Source organism: Zonotrichia leucophrys, unplaced genomic scaffold, assembly GCF_028769735.1.
Source record: "Zonotrichia leucophrys gambelii isolate GWCS_2022_RI unplaced genomic scaffold, RI_Zleu_2.0 Scaffold_475_39335, whole genome shotgun sequence".
Lineage (NCBI taxonomy): Eukaryota > Metazoa > Chordata > Aves > Passeriformes > Passerellidae > Zonotrichia > Zonotrichia leucophrys.
The window spans coordinates 5,518-27,124 of record NW_026992680.1 but is presented as its reverse complement, the minus strand read 5'-3'; the positions used below and the strand labels follow the sequence as shown (position 1 = coordinate 27,124).

Below are 21,607 nucleotides of genomic sequence, written 5' to 3'. Positions count from 1 at the left end.
TTTTGGGGTGGTTTGGGCGTCATAAAATCCCATAATGCTCCAGCCAAGATGGCCACCAGTGCTGCATGGAGCACATGGAGGTGGGAGCTCACCTGGCCAGGTGTCCCCAGGTGTCACCTGATGGGTCCCGTTGGGTTTTAGATTGGTTTGAGGTGTTTAAATCCCAAGAATTGCAATCCAAGATGGCCTCCAGCACCACATGGAGGTGTGGCCTCACCTGCCCACGTGTCCCCAGGTGTCCCCAGTGGGGTCCCGTTGGGTTTTGGGGTGATTTTGGATCTTCAAATCCAAATAATTCCGATCCAAGATGGTCGCCAGTGCTGTAAATCACATAATGGCCCATCCAAGATGGTGGCCGGTGCCATAAATCCCATAATGCCCCATCCAAGATGGCCGCCGGTGCCACATCGAGCACATGGAGGTGGGGCCTCACCTGCCCAGGTGTCCCCAGGTGTCACCTGAGGGGTCCCGTTGGGTTTTGGGGTGGTGAAATCCCAAAAATTGCAATCCAAGATGGCCGCCGGCGCCACATGGAGGTGCAACCTCACCTGCCCAGGTGTCCCCAGTGGGGTCTCGTTGGGTTTTGGGGTGGTTTGAGATCTTTAAATCCCAATAATTCCAATCCAAGATGGCCGCCAGTGCCATAAATCCTATAATGCCCCATCCAAGATGGCCGCCGGAGCCACAGTGAGCACATGGAGGTGGGAACTCACCTGGCCACGTGTCCCCAGGGGTCACCTGAGGGGTCCCGTTGGGTTTTGGGGTGATTTTGGATCTTTAAATCCCAATAATTCCAATCCAAGATGGCCACCAGTGCCATAAATCCCATAATGCTTCATTCAAGATGGCGGCCGGGGCCATAAATCCCATAATGCCTCATTCAAGATGGTGGCCAGTGGTATCAATCCCATAATGCCTCATTCAAGATGGCGGCCGGTGCCATAAATCCCATAATGCCCCATCCAAGATGGCCGCCACTATCAATCCCATAACGCCATAATTTTTTTTTTTTTTGATAATTCTTTTTGATAATTTTCCGGAATTTACAAATTTTCCCAAAAGAACCGAGAGCACTTAAAAGAATAATTGACGAAAAACGCCACAAAAGAGATTTAAAAAAAAATCATTTAAAAAAAAAGAGATTTAACGAAAAAAATAATTAAAAAAAAAAAGAGATTTAAAATAAAAAATCATTTAAAAAAACGAAATAAACATCAAAAAACAAGGAAAAAATCATTTAAAAAAATGAAATAAACATCAAAAAACAAGGAAAAATTCGTTAAAAATCACCAAAAAATCGAAAAAATTCCGGAAAAATTTTGAAAAAATTCTGGAAAATTTTCTAAAAATTTCTGAATTTTTTTATAATTATAAAATTAAATTTAATTTATTTCAGAGCGACGAGCTGGGGGTGCAGAAGCGGCTGCGGACGGAGGTGATCCAGCTGGAGGACACCCTGGCCCAGGTGCGCAAGGAGTACGAGATGCTGCGGATCGAGTTCGAGCAGAACCTGGCGGCCAACGAGCAGGCGGGTGAGGGCACGGCGGGCACGGCTGGCACAGCTGGGCACAGCTGGGCACAGCTGGGAGGGGATAAACACAAAAAACCCCGTGAAATTTGGGTGAAAAATGGGGATTTTGGGGTGAAAAATGGGGATTTTGGGGTTACCTGGGCACAGCTGGGGGTCTTGGAATAGACCTGGGCACAGCTGGCACAGCTGGGCACACCTGGACACACCTGGGAGGGGATAAACGAAAAAAACCCGGTGAAAATTGGGTGAAAAATGAGGATTTTAGGGTGGAAAATGGGGATTTGGGGTTACCTGGGCACACCTGGGGGGGGCTTGGAATAGAGCTGGGCACAGCTGGCACACCTGGGCACAGCTGGGCACGGCTGGGAGGGGATAAACGCAAAAAACCCCGTGAAATTTGGGTGAAAAATGGGGATTTTGGGGTGAAAAATTCGGAATTTTGGGGGAAAATTTGGGAATTTTTTTGGAGGAAAAATTGGGAAATTTTTTTGGATGAAAAATTGGGAATTTTGGGGTGGAAAATTGGGAAGTTTGGGACATCTGGGTACAGCTGGGAGGAGATAAACCAAAAAACCCTGTGAAATTCGGGTGAAAAATGGGAATTTTGGGGTTACCTGGGCACAGCTGGGAGGGGATAAATGGCACAAATTGGGAAAAATTTGGGGAAAATTGGGGAAATTTGGGAATTTAAGGACACCTGGGCACAGCTGGCACAGCTGGGCACGGCTGGGAGGGGATAAACGAAAAAAACCCCGGGAAATTTGGGTGAAAAATGGGGATTTTGGGGTGAAAAATGGGAATTTGGGGTTACCTGGGCACAGCTGGGAGGGAAAAAAAGGGGAAAATTGGGGAAAATTTGGGGGAAAATTGGGGAAAATTTGGGGTTACCTGGGCACAGCTGGGAGGGGATAAATAAAAAAAAACCCGTGAAAGTTGGGTGAAAAACGGGGATTTTGGGGTGAAAAATGGGGATTTTGGGTTACCTGGGCACAGCTGGGAGGGGATAAAGAAAAAAAAACCCCGTGAAATTTGGGTGAAAAATGGGAATTTTGGGGTGAAAAATGGGAATTTTGGGGTTAAAATGGGAGGGAAAAAATGAGAAAAAAATGGCAAAAATTGGGAATAAATTGGGGAAAATTTCAAGTGAAAATTTCGGGTGAAAATAGTGGGAAACTGGGAATATTTGGGGAAAAAAATTGGGGATTTTGGGGTGAAAAATGGGAAACTTGGGGTTACCTGGGCACAGCTGGGGGAGAGATAAATGAGAAAAAAATTGGGAAAAATTGGGAAAAAAATTGGGGTAAAATGGATGAAAATTTGGGATTTTGGGCACATTTGGGAGGGAAAAGATGTGGAAAAGATGGGAAAAAAATCAGTGAAAATTTGGGAGTTTGGGCACAGCTGGGAGGGGATAAACCAAAAAAACCCCGTGAAATTTGGGTGAAAAATGGGGATTTTGGGGTGAAAAATGGGGATTTGGGGTTACCTGGGCACACCTGGGACAGGTAAAACACAAAAAATTGGGGTTAAAAGCACCAAAATTTGGATTTTGGGCACTGAAACCACAGCTGGGGTGGGAAAAAGGGCAGAAATTGGGAAAAAATTGTGAAAATGAGGAGAAAATTTGAAATTTTTGAAATGGATTAAAGTGAATTTTGGGTAGAGTCTTTTGAATTATGGGAAATTTTGGGGGTTTTTTTTGGTTCCCTCACTGGGATCAATTCAGTGAATTTTTAAGCGAATTTTTGGGGTCAATTTAGTGAATTTTGGGGTAAAATCTTTGGAATTTTGGGGATTTTTTTTCATATTTTTAGGAATTTTTTGGGGAATTTTTTAGGATTTTTTGGGGATTTTTGGGGGATTTTTTTTCATATTTTTAGGAATTTTTTGGGGAATTTTTTAGGTATTTTTGGGGATTTTTTGGGGGTTTTTGGTAACTCCCTGTGATCAATTCAGTGAATTTTTAAGTGAATTTTTGGGGCCAATTTAGTGAATTTGGGGGTAAAGTATTTGGGATTTTGGGGATTGTTTTTAGGATTTTTTGGGGGATTTTTGGGGGATTTTTAAAGGAATTTTTAGTGTCCCTCACTGTGACCAATTCAGTGAATTTTCAAGTGAATTTTTGGGGTCAATGTAATGAATTTTGAGATCAAATTTTAGAGATTTTGGGAATTTTTGGGGGACTTTTCTTTTGTGTTTTTGGTGTCTCTCACTGTGAATAATTTCAGGGTTTCTTGGGGGAATTCAGGACAATTTTGGGGCCAATTTAATGAATTCTTGGGTGAAATCTTCAAGATTTTTGGCTATTTTTTTAGGATATTTTGGGATTTTTTAGGGTTTTTTTGGTGTCCCTCACTGGGATCAATTCAGTGAATTTTTAATCGGATTTCACAGATTTTTTGGGGCTGATTTTGTGAATTTTGGGGTGAAATCTTGGGGTTTTTTTGCCAGGATTTCACAGATTTTTTGGGCCAATTTAGTGAATTTTGGGGTGAAATCTTGGGGTTTTTCTCTATTTCCAGGCCCCATCAACCGCGAGATGCGGCACCTGATCAGCTCCCTGCAGAACCACAACCACCAGCTCAAGGGCGACGTGCAGCGCTACAAGCGCAAACTGCGCGAGGTGCAGGCCGAGATCAACAAGGTGGGCGGGGCTTAACCCGGGGGGCGTGGCCTCAAAAACCCGGGGGGTGTGGCTTTTAAAGGTGTGGTTCCTTTAAAATGGGTGTGGTTCCTTTAAAATGGGTGTGGTCCCTTTAAGAGAGGGCATGGCTTCCGTAAGCAGCGCGAGGTGCAGGCCGAGATCAACAAGGTGGGCGGGGCTTAACCCGGGGGGCGTGGCCTCAAAACCCCCGGGGGGTGTGGCTTCAAGGGGTGTGGTTCCTTTAAAATGTGTGTGGTCCCTTTAAGAGAGGGCATGGCTTGCATAAGCAGGACGAGGTGCAAACTGAAATCAACAAGGTGGGCGGGGCTTAACCCGGGGGGCGTGGCTGCAAAAACCCGGGAGGTGTGGCTTCAAGGGGTGTGGTTCTTTTACAACGGGTGTCATTCCTTTAAAATGGGTGTGGTCCCTTTAAGAGTGGGTGTGGCTTGCATGAGCAGAACAAGGTGCAAACTGAAATGAACAAGGTGGGCGGGGCTTAACCCGGGGGGCGTGGCCTCAACCCTCCCGGGGTGTGTGGCTTTAAAGGGGTGTGGTTTCGTTAAAATGTGTGTGGTCCCTTTAAGAGGGGGCGTGGCTTGCATAAGCAGCCCGAGGTGCAAACTGAGATCAACAAGGTGGGCGGGGCTTAACCCGGGGGGCGTGGCCTCAAAACCCCCGGGGGGTGTGGCTTTAAAGGGGTGTGGTTCCTTTAAAATGGGTGTGGTCCCTTTAAGAGGGGGCGTGGCTTGCATAAGCAGCGCAAAGTGCAGGCGGACATCAGCAAGGTGGGCGGGGCTTAACCTAGGGGGCGTGGCTTCAAAAACTTGGGGGTGTGGCTTTAAAAGGTGTGGTTCCTTTAAAATGGGTGTGGTCCCTTTAAGAGGGGGCGTGGCTTGTAAAACCAGCATGAGGTGCAGGCTGAGATCAACAAGGTGGGCGGGGCTTAACCCGGGGGGCGTGGCCTCAGAAACCCGGGGGGTGTGGGCCCTTTAAAAGTGGGCGTGGCCTTTTTCAGAATGGGTTTGGTCCCTTTAAAGAGAGGGTGTCATCCCTTTAAGAGTGGGTGTGGCTTTTTGTAGTGGGTGTGGCTTTTTAAAATAGGGTGTGGTCTCTTTGAGAGTGGGTGTGGTTTCTCTTGGAGTGGGTGTGGCTCTAAGGGAGGCGTGCCCTACTTAAAAATGCGCTGTGGTCCCTTTAAGAGCGTGCAGGCGTGGCCTAAAGGGGTGTGGCCTTTAAAAAATGGACTTGGTCCCTTTAAGAGGGTGAATAAATTTAAATGGGCGTGGTCCCTTTAAGGCAGAGGGCGGGGCTTAAATGGTTTTGGCTTAAATGGGCGTGACGATTTTAAATGGGCGATTTTTCTGACTCCGCCCCTTTTCTCTTGCAGCTCCGCCTCCAAGCCAGCGGCGCCCCTCCCCCACCCACCCCTGCCCCGCCCCCACCCCCTCCCCCCTCCTCCTCCTCCTCCTCAGGCCCCGCCCCCTCCTCAAGCACCGCCCCTCCCACTGAAGAAACCCCGCCCCCTTCCACCGCCCAAGTCCCGCCCCCTCCGGATGACAAAGAAGGCGTGGCCTCTTCAGGCCCCGCCCCCTCCTCCAGCTCCTCCCAGGACCCGCCCCCTCCCAAATCCGCCCCTCCCCCTCCCAAAGAGGAAGAGGAGGAGCCTCCTGGCCCCGCCCCCACTCCAAGCCCCGCCCCTTCACAGCCTCCTCAAGCCCCACCCCCTCCACGCCCATTGGCCCCGCCCCCTCCCAGGCCCCGCCCTGAACGCGGGGTTGGGGGCGGGGCCAGGGGGGAGGGGCGGGACCGGCCCAAGGGGGGCCCTGAGGAGGGGAAGAAAAAAGACTCGGAGGTGCTGAAGCAGCTGAGGGCGGAGCTTAAGTGAGTGCGGGGGCGGGGCTATGCTAATGAGATGCTAATGAAGGGCGCTGGGAGGGTGCAGGGGAGAAAAAAACCGGGAAAATTTTGGGGCATTTTTGGGCGATTTTGGGGGGTTTAGGGGGGGTTATGGGGGAGGTTCGAAGGTTTTAAGGGTATTAATTTTGTGTTTATGCAAATGAGATGCTAATGAGGGGGGAGGGGGCGTTGTGCGGTGGAGCTGAGAGGATTTTGGGAGATTTTAGGAAGATTTTGGGGGGGTTTGGGAGTTTTTAGGGGGATTTTGGGGGTGGTTTAAAGGTTTTAGGGGTATTAATTTTGTGATTATGCAAATGAGATGCTAATGAGGGGGTGGGACTTGGTTGGGGGTCGCTGGGAGATTTTGGGGAACTTTGGAATAATTTTGGGGGTTTTGGGAGTTTTTGGAAGGATTTTTGGGGAGTTCGGAGGAATTTTGGGAATGTTAACGTGGTGTTTATGCAAATGAGATGTAAATTACATGCAAATGATGGCAGAAAGATTTGGGGCAAGCAGGAAATTAAATTGGGGTCGATTTTTTTGATTTTTCAGGGACAATTTTTGGGAGCTTTGGGACAAAATTAAAGGGGTAGAACCAAAAAGGGGGCGTGGCTTTTATGATTATGCAAATGAGATGCAAATGAGCAGCAAAAGGGAAAGGGGACGCAGGAAATTAAATTTGGGGTTGGTTTTTTGCGATTTTTCAGGTCTAATTTTGGGGGATTTAAACAAAATTTAAAGGATAGAACCAAACAAAAGGGGCGTGGCTTTTCTGATTATGCAAATGAGATGCAAATCAGCCCAGAAAGGCACAGGAGAAGCAGAAGGAAATTAAATTTGGGGTCGATTTTTGGGGTCCTTTAGGGCCAATTTTGGGATGTTTGGAAGAGAAATTAATGGGGCATGGCTGTTCCCATTATGCAAATGAGATGCAAATTAATCCAGAAAAGCACAATAAAACCAGAAGGAAATTAAATTTGGGGTCGATTTTTGGGATTTTTTAGGGCCAATTTTGGGATGTTTGGAAGAAAAATTAAAGGGTGGAGCCAAATAAAGGGGGCGTGGCATTTCTGGTTATGCAAATGAGATGCAAATGAGCACTAAAAGGAAAAGGGGGAAGGCAAGAAATTAAATTTCAGGTCGATTTTTGGGGTTCTTTAGGGCCAATTTTGGGGTGTTTGGAACGAAATTTAAAGGGCGGAGCCAAATAAAAGGGGCGTGGTGTTTCTGGTTATGCTAATGAGATGCAAATGAGCACTTAAAGGAAAAGGGGAAGGCAAGAAATTAAATTTCAGGTCGATTTTTGGGGTCCTTTAGGGACAATTTTGTGGTGTTTGGAACGAAATTTGGAAATTTAAAGGGCGGAGCCAAATGAAAGGGGCGTGGCCTTTCTGATGATGCAAATGAGATGCAAATGAGATGCAAATTTCAGGAAGGCACAGGAGAACCAGAAGGAGATGAAGCTGCTGCTGGACATGTACAAATCGGCGCCCAAGGAGCAGCGGGACAAGGTGACGCTGATGGCGGCCGAGAGGAAGAGCAAGGCCGAGGTAATTAGCGCTAATTAATTAATTAATGCCAATTAGCGGGTCATTAACACCGCGGGTCTGGTTTGTGGAATCACACGTCTTAATAAGTGGTTAATGAGATGTTATTCGTTAATTGAAGTTGGGTAAGGTGAAAAGAGGAGTGAAATTTCGTTACTTCTATGCTAATTAATGCTAATTAAGCAAAAAAATGAGCCTAGATGTGTGTAATTAGGTGTTAATTGATGCTAATTAGGGAAAAAAAGAACGTAGGAGTCTCTTGATGTTAATTGGTGGTAATTAAGCAAAAAAATGGGATTGAATCCAAGAACTCCCATTCATTCCTATGGGTTACTTAATGAAATGATTATTAACTGGTTAATTATTGAATAATTAATAACTAATTAATTAATAATTAATAAATAATGAGCTGGAGGAGCTGCAGTACCACAGTCCAAGACCTGTCATTCTGTTCTTATGGGTTAATTAACGAAATGCTGACAAAATATTGGTTAATTAATGGTTATTAATACCTAATTAACCACTAATTAGTGATTAATTAACGAGCTGGAGGAGCGGGAGCGCCGCGAGTTCAAGATCTTCCATTCATTTCTATTGGCTAATAATTGAACAATGACTAATAAATTATTAATGTATTAATAACAATTAATAAATTACCAACTAATGATAAATAATGATTAATTAATGATTATTAGTTATTAATTAGTGAGCTGAAAGAGCTGTGGTGCTGCTGGCAGGAACTGGAGGAGTCCAGGATCTCCCATTCATTCCTATGGGCTAATAATTGAACAATGATTAATGAATTAGTAATAAATCTTCCATTCATTCCTATGGGCTAGTAACTGAACAATGACTAATAAATAAATAATAAGCTATTAATTAACAGTTAATTAATGATTGATTAATGAGCTGGAATAGATGTGGTTTTGCTGGATGAGCGCAAGTGCCGCAAGTCTGAAATCATCCATTCATTCCTATGGGTTAATAATTGAACAATGGCTAATAAATAATAATAAGTCTTCCATTCATTCCTATGGGCTAATAGCTAAACAATGACTAATAAATAAATGATAAGCTATTAATTAATGATTAATTAACGAGCTGGAATAGATGTGGTTTCGCTGGAGGAGCGCGAGCGCCGCGAGTCCAAAATCTTCCATTTATTCCTATGGGCTAATAATTGAACAATGACTAATAAATAAATAATAAATTATTAATTATCGATTAACTACCAATTAATTAACGAGCTGGAGGAGTGCGAGCGCCGCGAGCCCAAACTCTTCCATTCGTTTCCATGGGTTAATAATTGAACAATGATTAATAAATAATAACAAGTCTTCCATTCATTCTTATGGGCTAATAACTGAACAATGGCTAATAAATTATTAACAGTTTATTAATTACCAAGTAATTACCCATTAATTAATGAGGTGGAGGAGCGCGAGCACTGCGAGTCCAAGATTTTCCATTCATTCCTATGGGCTAATAATTGAACAATGACTAATAAATTATTAATAAATTATTAATTAACGATTAATTATTGATTAATTAACGAGCTGGAGGAGCTGCGGTGCCGCTGGCGGGAGCTGGAGGAGCGGGAGCGCCGCAAATCCAAAATTTTCCATTCCTTCCTATGGGTTAATAACTGAACAATGACAATGAAATTATTAATAAATTATTAATTAATTATTAATTAATGATTAATTAATGATTAATTAACGAGCTGGAGGAGCTGCGGTGCCGCTGGCGGGAGCTGGAGGAGCGCGAGCGCCGCGAGTCCAAGAAGTTGGCGGACGAGGAGGCGCTGAGGAGGCTGAGGATGAGCGAGGAGCAGATCGAGCACCTGCAGAGGAGGCTGGCGGCCACCAAGCAGGTGAGGGCACACCTGGGGGCACACCTGGGCACACCTGGGCACACCTGGGCACAGCTGGGCACGGCTGGGAGGGGATAAATGCAAAAAACCCCGTGAAATTTGGGTGGAAAATGAGGATTTTGGGGTGGAAAATGGGGATTTTGGGGTTAAAAATGGGAATTTTGGGTTATCTGGGCACAGCTGGGCACAGCTGGGCACGGCTGGGAGGGGATGGACACAAAAAACCCCGTGAAATTTGGGTGGAAAATGGGGATTTTGGGGTGGAAAATGGGGATTTTAGGGTTACCTGGGCACACCTGGGAGGGATAAAATGAGAAAAAAAAGGGGAAAAATTGGGGAAAAATGGGTGAAAATTGGGATTTTGGGCACAGCTGGGGGGCACAGCTGGGCACACCTGGGCACGGCTGGGAGGGGATGGACAAAAAAAACCCCGTGAAATTTGGGTGAAAAATGAGGATTTTGGGGTGAAAAATGGAAATTTTGGATGAAAAAATGGGGATTTTAGGGTGAAAAATGGGAATTTTGGGGTAACCTGGGCACAGTTGGGCACGCCTGGGCACGGCTGGGAGGGGATGGACACAAAAAACTCCGTGAAATTTGGGTAAAAAATGAGGATTTTGGGGTGGAAAATGAGGTTTTGGGGTTATCTGGGCACACCTGGGAGGGATAAAATGAGAAAAAAAAAATGGGAAAAAATTGGGGAAAAATTGATGAAAATTGGGATTTTATGGCACAGCTGGGGGCACAACCTGGGCACGGCTGGGAGGGGATGGACACAAAAAACCCCATGAAATTTGGGTGAAAAATGGGGATTTTGGGGTGAAAAATAGGGGCTTTTGATGAAAAAATAGGGATTTTGGGGTGAAAAATGTAAATTTTGGGTTATCTTGGCACACCTGGGCACGGCTGGGAGGGGATGGACAAAAAAAACCCCGTGAAAATTGGGTGAAAAATGGGGATTTTAGGGTGAAAAATGGGGATTTGGGGTGAAAAAATAGGGATTTTGGGGTGAAAAATGGGAATTTTGGGTTATCTGGGCACAGCTGGGCACATCTGGGCACACCTGGGCACGGCTGGGAGGGGATGGACACAAAAAACCCCGTGAAATTTGGGTGAAAAATGGGGATTTTGGGGTGAAAAATGGGGATTTGGGGTTACTTGGGAACACCTGGGATACGATAACCCACAGAGACAAGATGGCCGACGTTCTGAAATACGACAAGATGGCCGCCACGAGGTGATGTAATAACCCACGCCTAGTGGTGGCGGCCAACTTCTCCCATTGGCTGGTGGCGGCCATCTTGTCTCTCTGGGTTATTGCATCACCTCATGGCGGCCATCTTGTCTCTCTGGGTTATTGCATCACCTCATGGCGGCCATCTTGTCTCTCTGGGTTATTCTATCTACTGATGGCGGCCATCTTGTCTCTCTGGGTCACTCCATCCACCGACGGCGGCCATCTTGTCTCTCTGGGTCATTCCATCTGCTGACGGCGGCCATCTTGTCTATCTGGGTCACTCCATCTGCTTACAGTGGCAGCCATCTTGTCTCTCTGGGTTATTCCACCTGCCGACGGCAGCCATCTTGTCTCTATGGGTTATTGCCTCACCACGTGGCAGCCATTTTGTCTCTATGGGTTATTGCATCACTTTATGGCGGCCATCTTGTCTCTGGGTTATTACCTCTGTTTGTGGCGGCCATCTTGTCTCCCTGGGTTGTTCCATCACCTCATGGCAGCCATCTTGTCTCTCTGGGTTATTGCATCACCTCATGGCGGCCATCTTGTCTCTCTGGGTTATTGCATCACCTCATGGTGGCCATCTTGTCTCTCTGGGTCACTCCATCTGCTAACGGCGGCCATCTTGTCTCTGGGGGTTGTTGTATCACCTCATGTCGGCCATCTTGTCTCTTTGGGTTATTGCATCACGTCATGGCGGCCATCTTGTCTCTCTGGGTCATTCCATCTGCTTACGGCGGCCATCTTGTCTCTCTGGGTTATTGTATCACCTCATGGTGGCCATCTTGTCTCTCTGGGCTATTGCATCACCTCATGGCAGCCATCTTGTTTCTCTGGGTTATTGCATCACCTCATGGCGGCCATCTTGTCTCTCTGGGTTATTCTGTCTGCTGACGGTGGCCATCTTGTCTCTCTGGGTTATATGTTCTGATGTCGGGCATCTTGTCTCTGGGGGTTATTGTATCACCTCATGTCGGCCATCTTGTCTCTTTGGGTCATTCTATCTACTGATGGCGGCCATCTTGTCTCTATGGGTTATTGCATCACCTCATGGTGGCCATCTTGTCTCTTTTGGTTATATGTCCTCGTGTCGGCCATCTTGTCTCTCTGGGTCATTCTATCTACTGATGGCAGCCATCTTGTCTCTCTGGGTCACTCCATCCGCCGACGGCGGCCATCTTGTCTCTCTGGGTTATTGCATCACCTCATGGCAGCCATCTTGTTTCTCTGGGTTATTGTATCACCTCATGGCGGCCATCTTGTCTCTCTGGGTTATTCTGTCTACTGATGGCAGCCATCTTGTCTCTTTGGGTTATTATATGATTTCATGGCGGCCATCTTGTCTCTCTGGGTTATTCCATCCGTTGATGGCGGCCATCTTGTCTCTCTGGGTTATTCTATCTGCTGATGGCAGCCATCTTGTCTCTTTGGGTCATTCTATCTACTGATGGCGGCCATCTTGTCTCTTTGGGTTATTCCTTCTGCTGACGGCGGCCATCTTGTCTCTCTGGGTTATTGCATCACCTCATGGTGGCCATCTTGTCTCTCTGGGTTATTGCATCACCTCATGGCGGCCATCTTGTCTCTCTGGGTCATTCCATCTGCTGATGGCGGCCATCTTGTCTCTCTGGGTTATTGCATCACCTCATGGCGGCCATCTTGTCTCTCTGGGTTATTGCATCATCTCATGGTGGCCATCTTGTCTCTTTGGGTTATATGTTCTCATGTCGGCCATCTTGTCTCTCTGGGTTATTGCATCATCTCATGGCAGCCATCTTGTCTCTCTGGGTCACTCCATCTGCTTACAGCGGCCATCTTGTTTTTCTGGGTTATTCCATCTGCTGACAGCGGCCATCTTGTCTCTATGGGTTATATCATCATTTCATGGCAGCCATCTTGTCTCTCTGGGTTATTGCATCACCTCATGGCGGCCATCTTGTGTCTCTGGGTTATTGCATCACCTCGTGGCAGCCATCTTGTTTCTTTGGGTTATTATATGATTTCATGGCGGCCATCTTGTATCTTTGGGTTATTATATGATTTCATGGCGGCCATCTTGTCTCTCTGGGTTATCCCTTCCGCTGACGGCGGCCATGTTGCGGTTGTGGCAGGAGGAGGAGGCGCTGCTGTCGGAGATGGACGTGACGGGCCAGGCCTTCGAGGACATGCAGGAGCAGAACCTGCGGCTGCTGCAGCAGCTGCGCGAGAAGGACGACGCCAACTTCAAGCTGATGTCGGAGCGCATCAAGGCCAACCAGATCCACAAACTGCTGCGCGAGGAGAAGGACGAGCTGGCCGAGCAGGTGCTGGCCCTCAAGGCACAGGTGAGGCCCCAAAAAAGTCATTAATTAATAATTAATTAATATTAATTAGATTCTATTAGCTGTTAATAAATACTTATTAGTTATTAATAGAGTTTATTGGTGATTTAATACCTATTTATCAGCTGGCCGAGCAGGTGCTGGCCCTCAAGGCACAGGTGAGGCCCCGAGAAAGTCATTAATTATTAATTAATTAATATTAATTAGGTTCTGTTAGCCGTTAATAGCTATTTATTAGTTATTAATAGAGTTTATTAGTGATTTAATACCTATTTATCAGCTGGCCGAGCAGGTGCTGGCCCTCAAGGCACAGGTGAGGCCCCGAAAAAGTCATTAGTTATTGATTAATTAATATTAATTAGATTCTGTTAGCCATTAATAGCTGCTTATTAGTTATTAATAGAGTTTATTAGTGATTTAATACCCATTTATCAGCTGGCTGAGCAGGTGCTGGCCCTCAAGGCAAAGGTGAGCCCTGAGAAGCTCATTAATTATTAATTATTAATTATTAGTTATTTAATTGTGGCTAGAATGGTCGTTATTTCAGCTACTAATGGCTGGATTTCATTAATTAGGGATTAATTACTAATTAATTAATGGCTCTTGCAGGTGGAGCAGGACCCAAAAAGACCAATCAGGCCCTCATTAGTGCTAATAATAGGCTAATAATTGCTTAATTTTGCGCTAATAATTGGCTAATAATCCCCTAATATTGGCTAGAAATGTCGGGTTTTTTTGCCTATTACCACTTCAATTTGGCTAATTATTAATTAATTAGTGATTAATTGGCGGTTTTGGCAGGGGGAGGCGCAGCTGCAGGTGGAGCAGGACCCAAAAAGACCAATCAGATCCTCATTAGCTCTAATAATTGGCTAATAATTCCTTAATTTCACCTAGAAACGCCGTTTTTTCGCCTATTACCACCCCGATTTCGCTGATTATTAATTAATTAGTGATTAATTAATGGCTCCCGCAGGTGGAGGCGCAGCTGCAGGTGGTGCAGAAGCTGGAAGAGAAGGATCAGACCCTCATTAGCTCTAATAATTGGCTAATAATTCCTTAATTTCACCTAGAAACGCCGTTTTTTCGCCTATTACCGCCCCGATTTCGCTGATTATTAATTAATTAGCGATTAATTACCGTTTCCCGCAGGTGGAGGCGCAGCTGCAGGTGGTGCAGAAGCTGGAGGAGAAGGAGCGGGGCCTGCAGAGCGCCCTGGGCGCGGTGGAGAAGGAGCTGAGCCTGCGCTCGCAGGCCCTCGAGCTGCACAAGAGGAAGGTGAGCTCAGGTGTGACACAGGTGTGACACAGGTACCCCCAGATGTGTCCCAGGTACCCCCAGGTGTGCCCAGGTGTGTCCCAGGTGTGCCCAAATGTCACCCAATGTAACCCAGGTGTGTCCCAGGTGTGCCCAGGTGTGTTCAGGTGTGACACAGGTGTGTTTGGGTGGGTCCCAGGTGGGTTTCAGGTGTCCCCAGGTGTGCCCAGGTGTGCCACAGGTGTGCCCAGGTGCGTTCAGGTGTGTTCAGGTGTGCCCAGGTGTGTCACAGGTGTGTCTTAGGTAGCCCCAGGTGTGTCACAGGTGCCCCCAGGTGTGTCCCAGGTGTGTCCCAAGTGTCCCCAGGTGTGCCCAGGTGTGTCTGGGTGGGTCTCAGGTGGGTTTCAGGTGTCCTAGGTGTCCCCAGGTGTGCACAGGTGTGTCACAGGTGTGTCTGGGTGGGTCCCAGGTGTGCCCAGGTGTCCCCAGGTGTGTCACAGGTATGTCTTAGGTAGCCCCAGATGTGTCACAGGTGCCCCCAGGTGTGCCCAGGTGTGTCACAGGTGTGTTCAGGTGTGTCTGGGTGTGCCCAGGTGTGTCCCCAGGTGTCCCCAGGTGTGCCTAGTTGTGTCCCAGGTGTCCCCAGAGGTGCTCAGGTGTCCCCAGGTGTGTTTAGGTGTGACACAGGTGAGTCCCCAGGTGTGTTCAGGTGTGTCCCCAGGTGTGTCCCAGCTGAGCTGAGCCTGCGCTCGCAGGCCCTCGAGCTGCACAAGAGGAAGGTGAGGGGGGACGGGTGGGGACAGGTGTGCCCAGGTGTGACACAGGTGTGCTCAGGTGTGCCGCAGGTGTCCCCAGGTGTGCTCAGGTGTGACACAGGTGTGTCACAGGTACCCCCAGATGTGGCCCAGGTGTGCCCAGGTGTGTCTGGGTGGCTCTCAGGTGGGTTTCAGGTGTCCCAGGTGTCCCCAGAGGTGCCCAGGTGTGCTCAGGTGTGGCACAGGTGTGACACAGGTGAGCTGAGCCTGCGCTCGCAGGCCCTGGAGCTGCACAAGAGGAAGGTGAGGGGGGGGCAGGTGTGCCCAGGTGTGACACAGGTGTGCCCAGGTGTGACACAGGTGTGTCTTAGGTAGCCCCAGGTGTGTCTGGGTGGGTCTCAGGTGGGACAGAGTGGGTCTCAGGTGTGTTTGGGTGTGCCCAGGTGTGTCTGAGGTGGGTTCAGGTGTATCCCAGGTGTGACACAGGTGTCCCCAGGTGTGTCACAGGTGTGTCTTAGGTAGCCCCAGGTGTGCCCAGGTGTGTTCAGGTGTGTACAGGTGTGCCACAGGTGTGCCACAGGTGTGTCACAGGTGCCCCCAGGTGTGCTCAAGTGTGCCCAGGTGTGTCCCAGGTGTGCCCAGGTGTGGCACAGGTACGTCCTAGGTACCCCCAGATGTGTCCCAGGTGTGCCCAGGTGTGCCCAGGTGTGTCTGGGTGGCTCTCAGGTGGGTCTCCGGTGTCCCAGGTGTCCCCAGAGGTGCCCAGGTGTATTCAGGTGTGCCCAGGTGTGTCACAGGTGTGTCCCAGGTGAGCTGAGCCTGCGCTCGCAGGCACTGGAGCTGCACAAGAGGAAGGTGAGGGGGGACAGGTGTGACACAGGTGTGCCCCAGGTGTGTCCAGGTGTGCCCAGGTGTGCCCAGGTGTGTTCAGGTGTGACACAGGGTGTTCAGGTGTCCCCAGGTGTGTCACAGGTGTGTCTTAGGTAGCCCCAGATGTGTCCCAGGTGTGCCCAGGTGTGTTCAGGTGTGTCTGGGTGGGTCCCAGGTGGGTTTCAGGTGTCCCCAGGTGTGCCCAGGTGTGACACAGGTGTGCCCAGGTGTATCCCAGGTTACTCAGGTGTGCCCAAGTGTAACCCAGGTGTGCCCAGGTGTATCCCAGGTGCATATCAGGTAACTCAGGTGTATCTCAGGTGTACCTCAGGTACCCCAGGTGCATTTTAGGTACCTCAGGTGTATCTCAGGTGTATCTGAGGTAACTCAGGTGTATCCAGATAGTGCCCAGGTGTATCTTAGGTGTATCCCAGGTGTATCCCAGGTGTAACTGAGGTTACTCAGGTGTACTCAGGCGTATTTCAGGTAACTCACGTGTATCCCAGGTGTAACCCAGGTGTATTTCAGGTACTCAGGTGTATCTCAGGTGTATTCCAGGTAACTCAGGTGTATCCAGATAGTGCCCAGGTGTGCCCAGGTGTGCTCAGGTGTATCTCAGGTGTAACCCAGAGGTAACCCAGGTGTATCTCAGGTACCTCAGGTGTATCCAGATAGTGCCCAGGTGTATCTGGGTGTAACCCAGGTGTATCCCAGGTACCACAGGTGTATCCCAGGTGTATCCGCGTGTGTCCAGGTGTATCTCAGGTGTATCTAAATGGATCTTAGATGTATCCCAGATAACTAAGGTGGGTCCAGGTGTATCTCAGGTTACTCAGGTGTATCCCAGGTGTAACCCAGGTGTATCCCAGGTAACTCAGGTGTATCCAGATTGTGCCCAGGTGTGCCCAGGTGTAACCCAGGTGTAACCCAGGTGTATCCCAGGTGTGCCCCAGGTTACTCAGGTGTATCCCAGGTGTAACCCAGGTGTATCCCAGGTGTAACCCAGGTGTATCTAAGGGTGCCCAGGTGTATCTCAGGTGTAACCCCAGTGTATTCCAGGCGGTGGAGGCGGCCCAGCTGGCGGAGGACCTGCGGGCGCAGGGCGAGCACCGGGAGCTCCAGGTGTGCCCAGGTGTAACCAAGGTATATCCCAGGTGTATCTCATGTAACCCAGGTGTACCCAGGTGTAACCCAGGTGTATCCCAGGTGTATTCCAGGTGTACCCAGGTGTAACTCAGGTGTATCTCAGGTGTATCCCAGGTGTGCCCCGGTGTATCCCAGGTATATCCCAGGTGTAACCCAGGTGTATCCCAGGTGTACCCAGGTGTATCCCAGGTGTAACCCAGGTGTATCCCAGGTGTATCCCAGATGTAACCCAGGTGTAACCCAGGTGTATCTCAGGTAACCCAGGTGTAACCCAGGTGTATCCCAGGTGTAACCCCGGTGTATTCCAGGCGGTGGAGGCGGCCCAGCTGGCGGAGGACCTGCGCGCGCAGGGCGAGCACGTGCAGGCGCGGCTCCGCGAGCTCCAGGTGTGCGCGGCCGAGAACCGGGCGGCCAAGGACAAGGAGTCGCTGAGCCTCAAGAGAGCCCAGGTGGGAGAAAAATTCCCAAAATTTTGGGGAAATTTGGGGAATTTTGTGGGTTTTTTTGTTAAATTTTTTGGGAATTTTTAGGGAATTTTTTGAGGGTTTTTTTGGGATTTTTAGGGGTTTTTTGGTGATTTTTGGGTTTTTTTAAAGTTGATTTTGAGGGTGTTTTTTAGGAAATTTTTGGGATTTTTAAGTGGAATTTTTGGGGAATTTTGGAAATTTTGTGGGTTTTATTTTTTAAAATTTTTTGGGAATTTTTTGAGGTTTTTTTGGGGATTTTTAGGGTTTTTTAGGTGATTTTTGGGGTTTTTTAAGTGAATTTTGGGGGTTTTTAAAGGGAATTATTGGGATTTTTTGGGGGATTTTTAAGTGGGATTTTTGGGGAATTTTGGAAATTTTGTGTCTTTTTAATTTTTTGGGAATTTTGTGAGAAATTTTGAGGGTTTTTTTGGGATTTTTAGGATTTTTTTGGTGATTTTGGGGTTTTTTTAAGTTAATTTTGAGGGAATTTTTTTAGGAAATTTTGGGGTTTTTTAAGTGGGATTTTTGGGGAATTTTTCTTAATTTTTGAGGTATTTCTGGGGCAGTTGTGGGAAGATGTTTGGAAATATTTTTGTGACGTTCGGTGGAAATTTTGAGTTTTTGAGGGGATTTTTTGGGAATTTTGGGAATTTTCTTGGAGATGCTTTTGGGAATTTTCTTGGAGATGCTTTTGGGAATTTTTGAGAAATTTCTTGGGATATTTTTGGGACCATTTTTGGGAATTTTTTGGGATATTTTTGGGACCATTTTTGGTGAATTTTTGGTGAATTTTTTGGGATATTTTTGGGACCGTTTTTGGGAATTTTTGAGGAATTTTTTGGGATATTTTTGGGACCATTTTGGGGAATTTTTGAGGAATTTTTTGGGATATTTTTGGGAGCATTTTGGGGAATTTTTGAGGAATATTTTGGGATATTTTTGGGACCATTTTTGGGAGTTTTTGGTGAATTTTTTTGGATATTTTTGGGGTGTTTTTGGTGAATTTTGGTGAATTTCCCCCCGTTACAGGAGGAGCTGTCGCGGCTGCGCCGGAAGCTGGAGAAGCAGCGCAAGGTCGAGGTTTACGCCGACGCCGACCAGATCCTGCAGGAGGAGATCAAGGAGTACCGGGTGAGGCTTCCGGAACCTTCCGGGACCTTCTGGGAGCTTCCGGAACCTTCCAGGACCTTCTGGGAGCTTCTGGAACCTTCCAGAACCTTCCGGGACCTTCTGGGAGCTTCTGGAACCTTCCAGAACCCCCTGGGACCTTGAGGAACCTTGGGTGGAGCTTCTGGAACTTCAATGGCCTTGGTTGACCATTGATGACCTTCAATGACCTTGGTTGACCATTGATGACCAATAATGACCATTAATGACCGTGGTTGACCACTGATGACTTTCAATGACCTTGGCTAACCGTTGATGACCATTTAAGGCCTTGGTTGACCGCTAACGACCATTAATGACCATGGTTGACCATTGATGACCTTCAATGACTATGGTTGACCATTGATGACCATTAATGTTTTTGGTTGACAGTTAATAGCTATTAATGACTTTGGTTGATCTTTCATGACCATTGATGGCTTTTAATCATCTTGGTTGACTGCTAATGACCATTGATGACCTTTAGCGGTCTTGGTTGACCATTGATGATTTTGGTTGACCACTAATGACCATTAATGATTTTCCATGACTTTGATTGACCATTGGTGATCAATAATGACCATTGATGACTCCTAACGACTTCTAATGAGCCCTGACGCCCTGGGCTGACCCTCAGCCTGTAGTTGGTCACTCCGCTGACCGCGTGTCCCCTCCGGCCAGGCCCGGCTGACCATTGATGACCATTAATGACCTTGGTTGACCATTGATGACCTTCAATGACCTTGGTTGACCATTGATGACCTTCATTGATTTTAGTTGACCATCAATGACCGTGGTTGACAGCTAATGACCATTGATGACCATTGATGATAATTAATGACCATGGTTGACCATTGATGACCATTGATGACCTTCAATGACCATTGATGACCTTGGTTGACCACTGATGACCATTGATGATCTTGGTTGACCATTGATGACCTTCAATGACCGTTAATGGCTGTGGTTGACCATTGATGACCAATAATGACCTTCAATGACTATGGTTGACCATTGGTGACCATCAATGACCACTGATGACCAACAATGACCGCGTGTCCCCCCCGGCCAGGCGCGGCTGACCATTGATGACCTTCAATGACCATGGTTGACTATTGATAACCATTAGTGATCTTGGTTTACTGTTGATGACCTTCAATGACCATTGATGACCATTGATGACCATTGATGACCTTCAATGACCTTGGTTGACCATTGATGACCATCAATGACCATTGATGACCAACACTGACCGCGTGTCCCCCCGGGCAGGCGCGGCTGACGTGTCCGTGCTGCAACGCGCGCAAGAAGGACGCGGTGCTGACCAAGTGCTTCCACGTCTTCTGCTTCGAGTGCGTCAAGAGCCGCTACGACACGCGCCAGAGGAAGTGCCCGAAATGCAACGCGGCCTTCGGCGCCCACGACTTCCACCGCGTCTACATCAGCTGAGACGGCGGCCTCTGGGGCGGGCGTGGTCATCAGTGACCATCCGTGGTCATCCAGTGTCCATAATTTGGTGATCTACAACCAGTTATGGTCATCCAATGTCCATCTTTTGGTGATTACAGCCACCAATGACCATCCGTGGTCATGCAGTGTCCATCTCTTGGTGATCTGTGACCACTTGTGGTCATCCAATGTCCAGCCTTGGTGACCAATGACCGCCAATGACCACGCGTGGTCACCCAGTGTCCATAATTTGGTGGTTTATGACCATTTATGGTCATCCTTGGTGACCAATGACCACCAATGACCACTCGTGGTCATCCAGTGTCCATCCCTGGTGGGCAATGACCACCCATGGTCATCCAGTTTCCATCTTTAGTGATCTGTGACCATTCATGGTCATCCAATGTCCATCCTTGGTGGCCAATGACCACCCATGGTCACTAATGTTTATCTTTGGTGACCGTGACCACCAATGACCACCCATGGTCACCAACGTCCATCTCTTGGTGACCTGTGACCATCCATGGTCATCCAGTGTCCATCTTTTGGTGATTACGGCCACCAATGACCATCCATGGTCACCAGTGTTCATCTCTTGGTGACCTGTGACCATCCATGGTCATCCAATGTCCATGTTTTGGTGACCAATGACCACCAATGACCATCCATGGTCATCCAGTGTCCATCCTTTATGGCCAGTGACCACCCATGGTCATCCAGTGTCCATCCCTGTTGGGTCTGGCTACCAATGACCATTCATGGTCATCCAATGTCCATCCTTGGTGACAATAACCACCCATGGTCACTCATTGTTTATCCTTGTTGACCACAATTTCCACCGCGTCTACATCAGCTGAGATGGCGCCGTCTGGGGTGGGCGTGGCCACCAGTGACCATCCGTGGTCATCCAATGTTCATCCCTTGGTGATTGATGACCATTTATGGTCATCCGATGTTCATCCCTTGGTGACCCACCACAAGGGTAATGGTCATTCCTGGTGGCCACTGGTCATTTGTGGTCATTTATGGTTATCTGTGGCCATTTATGGTTATTCTTGGTGACCATGGCCACCAATGACCATCCATGGTCATCCAGTGTCCATCCTTTGGTGTGCTATGACCATCCATGGTCATCCAATGTTCATAATTTGGTGGCCAATGACCATTGATGGTCACCCAGTGTCCATCCTTCGGTGGCCTGTAACCATCCATGGTCACCAATGTCTATCTTTGGTGACCAATGACCACCAATGACCATCCATGGTCATCCAATGTCCATCTCTTGGTGATCTGTGACCACCCATGGTCATCCAATGTCCATCCTTGGTGACCAATGACCACCAATGACCACCCGTGGTCATCCAGTGTCCATAATTTGGTGGTTTATGACCATTTATGGTCATTCTTGGTGACCACGGCCACCAATGACCATCCATGGTCAGCCAATGTCCGTTCTTGGTGACCCACC

General features: G+C 47.9%; 1 protein-coding gene across 1 annotated transcript in view; it reads left to right on the top strand.

Annotated features, from left to right (window-relative positions):
- LOC135441748 (E3 ubiquitin-protein ligase BRE1B-like) overlaps window positions 1-21,224 on the top strand; it is a gene marked incomplete at its 5' end in the record, with an annotated part of 31,003 nt that extends 9,779 nt beyond the window's left edge. The window contains 10 exons of the mRNA XM_064701293.1: window positions 1,397-1,532; window positions 4,054-4,175; window positions 5,563-6,056; window positions 7,504-7,621; window positions 9,342-9,491; window positions 12,840-13,052; window positions 14,202-14,327; window positions 17,386-17,526; window positions 18,574-18,675; window positions 19,963-21,224. Coding sequence (XP_064557363.1) covers window positions 1,397-1,532; window positions 4,054-4,175; window positions 5,563-6,056; window positions 7,504-7,621; window positions 9,342-9,491; window positions 12,840-13,052; window positions 14,202-14,327; window positions 17,386-17,526; window positions 18,574-18,675; window positions 19,963-20,139 — 1,779 coding nt within the window. The remainder of the gene's footprint in view (window positions 1-1,396; window positions 1,533-4,053; window positions 4,176-5,562; window positions 6,057-7,503; window positions 7,622-9,341; window positions 9,492-12,839; window positions 13,053-14,201; window positions 14,328-17,385; window positions 17,527-18,573; window positions 18,676-19,962) is intronic.
- Window positions 21,225-21,607: the final 383 nt, after the last annotated feature.